The following is an 8,458-nucleotide window of genomic DNA, read 5'->3' on the forward strand; positions in this document are numbered from 1 at the left end:
ATCAAAAACTGCAATTTTAAAATGGTCGCCTCGAAAACGAGGATAACGAATTGTTGAACAGTGAGCTGAACAATAACCACCGGTAAATAGGAAAGGAAAAATAAAGAATAATCCTTTGTTGGGAGAAAACGCAACAATAAATAGGTAAAAGTTTCTGTGCAAATTAATATTTTGCAGATTCCTCTTATTTTGGAATCCTCCAGGTCTTCTACTAATATTAATATTTATACATGTCTAAATTCGTTTTAGTTTGGCATGACTAGCAAATCTAAAAATGACGTGGACAGTTGTTCTATTGGTCAGAGCTGGAAAGAATTGGACCAGCTTTTGAGACCCCTGATTGGGAAAGAGAACCATTTGTCGCAATTACAGCTGACCTCAACCCTCCGATCTGTTCAACAAAAGATAAAACCTCACTTGGGAGTTTTACGTGATTGCGGAATGATCAAAACTTTCGAATCCTACATATTGCAAATGTTTGCTGCGTATTTCAGCTCCGAGGCGCTGCCGCAATTTTTGTTTAGCCTTAAAGCTATCCACAATTCAAGTGTATGCGGTGATATGAGCAATGTTTTCCTGGGCAATAACGTTGGTATTGGGACTTTGAAATTGGAAAGCTTTATTGATTCTTCCCTTCTGCTGAAGGCATCGGTGACATGTGCAATTGAAACAATGAAAATGGTAGATAATTTATTCAATTTATCAACTAACTTATTCGAGAAGTCTGTTGATTTAATCAAGTCATTCATTATATACAACGTCGGAACAATCGATGGCTTGAACCTCGAATTTATTTTTGACAATTATTTTGAGATGTGCACAAATTCAGGTCAAAATCCAGATGGTCAATTTTCGCCTGATAAATTATTGCAGAATTCTAAGCAATATGATAACGAAAAGCTTGCTGACATTGACAGAAAATTTCACGACGCACTAAAATTTCTCTTTTCGTTATCGCTGTTTGACGAACTCTTTTGCAACCCGTTAAAGTTGTTCTTGATGACCAAAATTAAACAATCGGTTACTCAATTGTGTTCATGTGACTTTGCAAGTGCCGAAATTGAGTTTGGAGTCGTTGAGCAGTACGCCCAACAAAGGCTATTAGTTTTTGCTTGGGATATTTTGTCGCTCGCTTGGACTCGTGAAGGTGACGGAGAAAAGGGAAGTGCGTGTGGAAAACAAGGAACACATAAATGGTGGAAAAATTTCATACAAGATATTGTGATTCAGGAAGTGGCTTTGTTTCGCATTGAACAGATATTTAACATGATTGTTGAGTATCCTGACTCCCAACCAGCAATCGGGAATTTGATTTACCTGCTCAAAGCTAAAAACTTGTCAGATCATTTGGTCAATTCGGTCAAATCAGCGTTTGAGACGCGGTTATTGCATCCCGGGGCTAACACGAGTGAGATTTTGACACAGTATATCAACGCGATCAAGGTTAGATTTTAGTCTTTTGTGGTCATGGTTAACAATAGTGCTGGTTGTTTAGTAAGTTCTGATCAACAATATATCACAAATGCCGGAGTAAGCTCACCCGTAGTCATTGAACTTTGCAAATTTTAAAGATCTTGTCAGGATATTTATATTGATCTTGTGAAATTTTGAAATAACTTATCAAGATACGTAACGAGTTATGAAATGTTTTGGCAGCTAGTTCCATGACTGATATTTTTGGAATTGTTCAGGTGTTGCAGCAGTTTGATGAGACGTGTTCTATTCTGGACAGAACATGTGCACCACTGATTAAGTACCTCAGGTCTCGAGAGGACACTGTGAGGTAACATTTTTAGAGTTCTTTATTTCAAACAGCCAAATTTTTTTTCAAAAGCGCTATTTTTCAAGAATCCTAAAGAATCATAGACAGATAAGGCATGTACATGGGTCGGAATTAAAACCATTTTATGTTTCTCCAACAATAAATAGTAATGAATTTTCAGTGTTCGATTTTTATTGGGTGTAGATTTAGGCTCTTTTGTCAGTTCAATTGATTTGGTTAATAATTTCAACAATTGAAAAAATGTCCTTCTTTGCCACTGCACTGTATCATGGTGTAGATGAACTTTTAGGTTTTGAAGGACCTTCTTTTTAAAATAATTATTTGATTCATTTTTTGTTTTGGGTGTTTTTTCCTGCTATTTACAAAAAGTTTTTTATATATTACAGATTATATTTTGGGAATTAGTCGTGTATTCATTTTTTTGTTTTGAGCTGCTCTCTTTTGTGGTGACTTATAGGACCCGATAATTGAGCGTGCGTTTTTTCGTCATTCAAAATCTTGACAACTTTTTGCTTGCTCGTTTTGCAGCAACTGCACGAGAATCATTTTCTTTGCTCGGATTGTTTCCTTTTCTCGTTTAGAGTGGCAGCGTAATTCATTTAGGTTTATACTGTTTTGCTCTATATTTTTCTACGCTCGTTTCAGTGCTTGACATAACTATTTCCCTCATTTTTCGTCAAATAATGAATAGTTTTTTTTTCTTTTTTTGAAATGTTTTCGAGTGAAAATTGGCTCTTTTTCTCATATTTTGACTCTCTGGCGCGTGTACTACTTTGTTCGGGGCTTCAGGTTGATTCATTATTTCTGTCATTAGTTTTTGTGTGTCCTTCAATTGATTGTTTTTTTCTATGATTTGATTTGTTCGGCAACTTAAGAAATATTCTGTCTGAGTAACATTGTTTCTCAGCAGAGTGTAGTGTTATTTGTCTGGATGGTTTTGCTATGTTTTTGAGTTACCAATTCGAAATGCTTCAATCCGATTGTAATGTTTTGGCTCTATATTTTTATTTTCCATTTTCTTCAGTTGGTTTAAAAAAATTTATGTAGACTACGCTGGTTTCACTGCTTGCGGTTACTGTTTCTCGTTTTTCATCGAAGTGTGAAAAAATTTGTCAGCCCTTTAAAAAATGTTTTTGAGTACAGTTAGGCAATATAAATTGTTTTTTTTTGTAATTTTTTTTCGTATTTTTATGTCTATTGCAAGAATTTTCTTCCATTGTGTTCTTGTGTCGTTTTTCGGCAGACCTCTTTTTATGATTGATTTTAATTTTTCAGCATCTGTTCAATAATAATTTTCTGTCTCAGCAACACGTTTTCTGAGCAAGTGCACTATGACGATGCTAAATTTTGGTTGCTTGAAAAAGACTTATGTAAATCTATACAGCACGAATTTAATATTTTGAAATTCACTTAGTACATTCTTCTCACTTCAGTTCAGTTGGTTGCTCGTATACTTAAATAAAAAATCTGCGGCAGAAAAAGCGTTTTTACCAGACCCGCACTCCGAATAGCACTTAGCAAAAAAACCGCAATTGAAAGCCTTTATTGGAAAGGAAATTGCACCGACAACTGTCTCGACATAATACAGCACTTAGGACCACACCTACCAGAAGAGAGTTATCATATGCACTTTTACTTGTTCGGATGATTTTGCCTAGTTTAGAATTGTAGGTTCAAAGTATTGAAACTAGTGAAGTTATCGAAGCTTAAGTTAGGACCAGAACTTGCCCCGCATCTGTCGTTTGAGAGGCGTTTTCCATTTTAAGTCAGCTATGCTTCAATACACAAGCGACCAAAGGGTTGAATTGCCGTATTTCGTCTCAAGGGTTCTTTTTCAAGTCTCGTTTTTTTTTAAAAAAAAGAAACGCCTTATAAAGATATTTGTATGCTGAACGTGTAGCGTAAATGTCATTTGACTCAAGAAAAATAAGGCCGACCGCATTTTTGAAACATCGGTGGAATTGAAACAAATTGAACAGGTGTTACCTCAATTGGTGTCGCACTGTTTTGCCGCATTTTATCCGTAGCAATGCTTTGATGCTAGTTTGCCTGCCTATCCTTGTTAGATTAAATTTTATTTGAACAGCAAATGTGGTCATCTAGTTTTTGACGAATCTGCTCTAGCAACTAAAAATTCGCTTGATCTGTCATTGAGAACATTATAGATGCATTGTTGGGAACATGACTGAAGATGCAGAGTTAGCTGGAGAACTGTTGAGACGATGTGAGCTGCAAGTGGCACCAGATCCATTTGAGAGTGACGATGAGGATGTTGATTGGAGAACTTGGAAACCCAAGTCACGTGATTTTGCACCCAGTACCTTTGCACATTCAGGACGTTCAGGCATGGTTTCATTCTCATATCACATTCAAAAAATTGGAATTAAGTCCACTCGAGCGAGCAATTGTTGTAAACGTGTCTTTTGCAAAATTATTGCTTCAAATTTTTTCGTTTGCTTGGTCCAAAGAAACCGGTGAAGTAAAGCCGAAGAGCATAAATTCTTTGAGCAGCTCTGTTAGAGATTTACTAAGCTCCAATTTGAACTGTCCGGTTTGGCAAAGCTGCTCAGGAACGCTGCTCGAGGTGGTAGAAACTCATAGTCTCAAGGGTGTTTTGGGAGGTTTGGACGGCGCCCACGCTATCCTCAAACTTGTATGCTCGCCAACAGGCTGGGCATCCATCAGCTGAAAGTAGCTGCAACCAAAGCCAATCACTCGCCGGTGATTTGAGAAAAATTCGTGCGAAGGTGATGGTTATTTGTTGTTGAAATAAATAATAAAATCTGTAGATTCAAGTATTGACATTTCCTGAAACCATTTTCTTTTAACCGAACAGATAAGGCTATCTTGAATTTTTTTGGCACTCTTCCACTATAAATAGTAAAATGTTGATTGTTATGGTAAGGACTTTTTTAGGCTCTTAAATTTTTATCGATGTATTATGAACCAGGATGTTTTTGTGGTTCTCAAAAAATCAAAACATTGTTCTCCAGGGGGTTGGGGCGGGAGAAAGAAACAATTCTCATTTTGATTATTTTGTTTTTGTCTTGGAAATTTGAAACAAAATTGACGCACATATTTAAACTAAGCAAATCGTCTACGAAAAATTAAGAAAGCTAAGATGGCAATGAAGAAGCTAAAATTGTGTTGCTGTACAACTGATTCAACTCAAAATATGGTTCTATTTGATGGTTCCGATGCTGTTTTTTCAAAAAACCTTCATGTGTACTTAACTTTCTAGCATCATGTCTTGCAGCAAATTGTTCTCATTCTTTTGGGTCAAAATTAACTCAGTTTGAAACAACTAATGGTTCTGTCGTGTTATATACTCCCACGTGTCAGGAGTAGAGTGGAAAACAGCCGTTATAAAAAAACAGCTTTTTAATGGAACTTGAATTCCAGATGATATACATGTTATCTTTAACCAATTCTACGAAATTTATCAATACTCGAACAGAACAGTACTTTCATGCACTTTTAAAAGATACTCGCTAGGGATCCTTTCAAAAATTGCTGTTAACTGTTTGTCCTTTACAGAATGGGAGATTATGACGGAAACTCCAGTTGTTCAGTCTCATCGGAATCAGGACATAATGAGCATCCTTGTCAACATCTACGAATCGAAAGAGATCTTTGTTAACGAGTATCGATCTCTACTTGCGGACAGAATTTTACACAGCTCCAGTGATTTCGACTTGGACAAAGAAATTCGCCATTTGGAGTTATTGAGTTACAAGTTTGGTCATGACGAAATAAATAAGTGCAATGTCATGCTCCGTGATGTCGCGGAATCGAAGCGAACAAATGATCAATTAAGTCAAACGTGGTCTGAATTTGATACTAATTTACAGCCAGAAGACCAGGAAATGTCTGAAAATAACGAGAACTCTAAAATCCAGAAGCCTGAATTTCCTATAAGAGCGACTATTTTGTCTGCACAATTCTGGCCGACACTAAAAGACGAAAAACTTGAATTACCACCTACTTTAAAGCTAGCGTTCCAAGCTTATAAGATGAGTTTCGAGAGCGTGAAACAGAATCGAACGGTCGAATGGCTACATCAGCTGGGAAAAGTTGACATTGAATTGGAAACAAATGATGGCTCAGTTAGATCTTTCACAGTAACTCCGGCACAAGCTGCAGTTTTGAGCATACTTGAATCACATCCTAAAATGAACCTGGATGATTTGAGTTCAATGCTCGCTATTTCGACATCAGCGGTTCGTAGAAAACTCGGAGCTCTTTTTTCACTCGGCGTTTTAGTCGAGCGCAATGGTATTATCGAAGTTGTAGAAGATTTCACGCATTCGTCATCCAATCAGAGCTCGAGTGGTACTGCCACGTCATCACAAGCTGGAACGAGTTCGTCTTCGGCTGGACAGAGTATTGCCTTATATGGTAATGATGAAGATGATAACAACTCGGCAATGGCGAATGATAAAGAGCTGAAAGAGGAAGAAATGAAATGTTATTGGATGTACACAGTTTCTATGTTGCGCAACCTTAAAAGTATGTCAGCCGAAAATATACACTCGATGATTAAGATGTTCTCGAAAGCTGGAAATTCAACAGAGCTGTCTCAAGATGATTTAACAGCATTTTTGAACAAGAAAGTTCGAGAAGAGTTGCTGTGTTACTCAAATGGTGTTTACAGATTACCAAACAAGAACTAATGGAAAAAGAACTTATTTGTAAATATCGGTTGTTTTGATGATTAGTTGCCACTGTTAAAAAAAATTTGTCCCCTAAATTTTTGTAATGAGCTTTATTTGAGGATAGACAAACATAGATGTCTTCTAGCGAATAAAATTGGACTTATTCTGTTTTGCACCCAGTAATTTTTGGACCCAATTAAAAATTGTTTTGTTATACAGCACATTACAATGTAAAAAAAATAGCAGGTGAACCGGGGTCTGTGCATGTTAAACTGGGTGGACGAAAAAAGAAAGACCCATAAAATCATTGTTCAAATGTGGTAATAAAGCGCTTATTTTTGTAATAAATGTCAGGAGTGTGTAATACTTGCCACGGAAATTGGTATTCAGTAGAATTTTTTGCAGAAAACAAATTAGCTCTTTTTCAATAATCTATTGTGGCAATATGTTTGTTTGTTGATCGTCAGTAGTATGTTGATAAGAAATCCTATAACAAATCCGGGATAAGAAATCCTATAACACGACGATAGAGATTATACGCCTCAGAAAGCTTCACTTTGAAGAAACACATGTAATGTATGTTTTTTAATTGCTCTCAAACGAAGCTTTTAGCAATCATTTGAATTTTGTTGTTCTTTTTGTGACTTTACTCCTTGATAGATTTTTTGTCCGGTCATTTCATTTTTCAAGTGACTACCATACCAAGTTTAGTTGGATTTGAACATTTCCTAGACCCAACAAAATTTCTTTTTTTTATGAAAGATCTTAATGAAAATGTCCAAAATTACGCCCAAAAAGTCTGTCATTCGGACTCTATACCAACAGCAATCTCCCATGCCAAGTTTGATTGGATTTGAACTACTACTTGACTTCCTGAATTTTGCCTGATCTAGATTGCTTTTATTCAGAATTTAAGCCGCTAACTTATTGCAACAGTTACTACTAAATGCCAAATCGAAAGTGCGCGAAAGTTGGTTTCATTTAAATTTTAGTAGTGTTATGTAGTAAGCTGCAATATCATTTATGCACCTGAGTTGAGTTATAACCATCTCCCCGGCTAATTTAAATCACAATTGACAGCCCGCGTGTTGGCTGAAATTGCGGACGGTCATTGGTTATGTTTAGTTCCGTTAAACCCAACCATATTTAGTGAAGAAAGGCATTAGTGGCATTGCTTACAAGGAAGCCGTTGATAAATTGCGTTTACGTTACTGTTTTGGATATTCTATATTTATTGGAGTTGCAGGTGGCTTCTGTGGAGTTGCAGGTGGCTTCTTTTCCTATATCGCTACGATATAGGAAAATTAGCGCAATTTGCATAAGATTGTTCCTCTGACACTCATTTCTAGTTTTGTTTGAAATACCACTGCTTAAACAGTTTTGTATGTATTCGCTGCTCTTCAGTCACTTCACCAGGCTTGAGATGATCAGTCCACCTAATTCCCTCGACAACAATTACTCTGAAATTTGGTTAATTGTAAATTTCCTGTGATTACAGTTGACTGATCAAAGTTTTCTAATGGTCATTTTTGCAGAATCACTCCAGTAATCAAACTAAGGAGTAACAAGACAACTAGTTTAAATTCACTCTGTAACACGACCACTCTGTAAGTTTCAAAAATAGAAGAACTTCAAAACAATTGTAACTAAATTGATATCGAGCAGTTCAGTTCTTGCAGGATCTTAGCAGATAACCGTACCAATTTGGCTAGGGTGACAGTTGACAATCTTGAAAGAAATTGTGCAAGTGATTAATTTTGAATAGAGAACTAATTTTGAATAGAGAACAAATGTGATTAATTTTGAATAGAGAACTCAAAATTGAATTATTGGAGCGCAGAATTGTTCAAAAATGTCTGGTAAGCAATAATGAAAACGGAAAAGGAAGCCTTAGAGAATCGTGAGAATATTGGCAGGAAACGTGGATTTGAAATGACCGAAGGTAAGGAATAATCTTCAAAATTGAGGACAATGTTTTGTAACTATATCAAACATGCCAAATTTGGTTTCCTTTGTCATT

The 8,458-nt window shown here is 36.3% G+C and overlaps 1 protein-coding gene across 2 annotated transcripts; it reads left to right on the plus strand.

Moving 5' to 3' along the window:
- The first annotated feature begins 252 nt into the window (after positions 1 to 252).
- On the plus strand, positions 253 to 6,533 carry LOC142337455 (anaphase-promoting complex subunit 2-like). 2 transcript variants are annotated; one of them, XM_075386683.1, is made up of 4 exons: positions 253 to 1,443; positions 1,692 to 1,783; positions 3,949 to 4,127; positions 5,321 to 6,533. In XM_075386683.1, exons 1-4 carry the CDS (start codon positions 256 to 258, stop codon positions 6,454 to 6,456), a joined length of 2,595 nt encoding a protein of 864 aa, XP_075242798.1. In that variant the 5' UTR covers positions 253 to 255; the 3' UTR covers positions 6,457 to 6,533. The 2 variants fall into 2 exon arrangements, with proteins under 2 accessions (XP_075242798.1, XP_075242799.1); XM_075386684.1 differs by having other exon boundaries at positions 3,949 to 4,121.
- Positions 6,534 to 8,458: the final 1,925 nt, after the last annotated feature.

This window comes from Convolutriloba macropyga, chromosome 4 (genome assembly GCF_964194025.1).
Source record: "Convolutriloba macropyga chromosome 4, txConMacr16.3, whole genome shotgun sequence".
Classification (NCBI taxonomy): Eukaryota; Metazoa; Xenacoelomorpha; order Acoela; family Convolutidae; genus Convolutriloba; species Convolutriloba macropyga.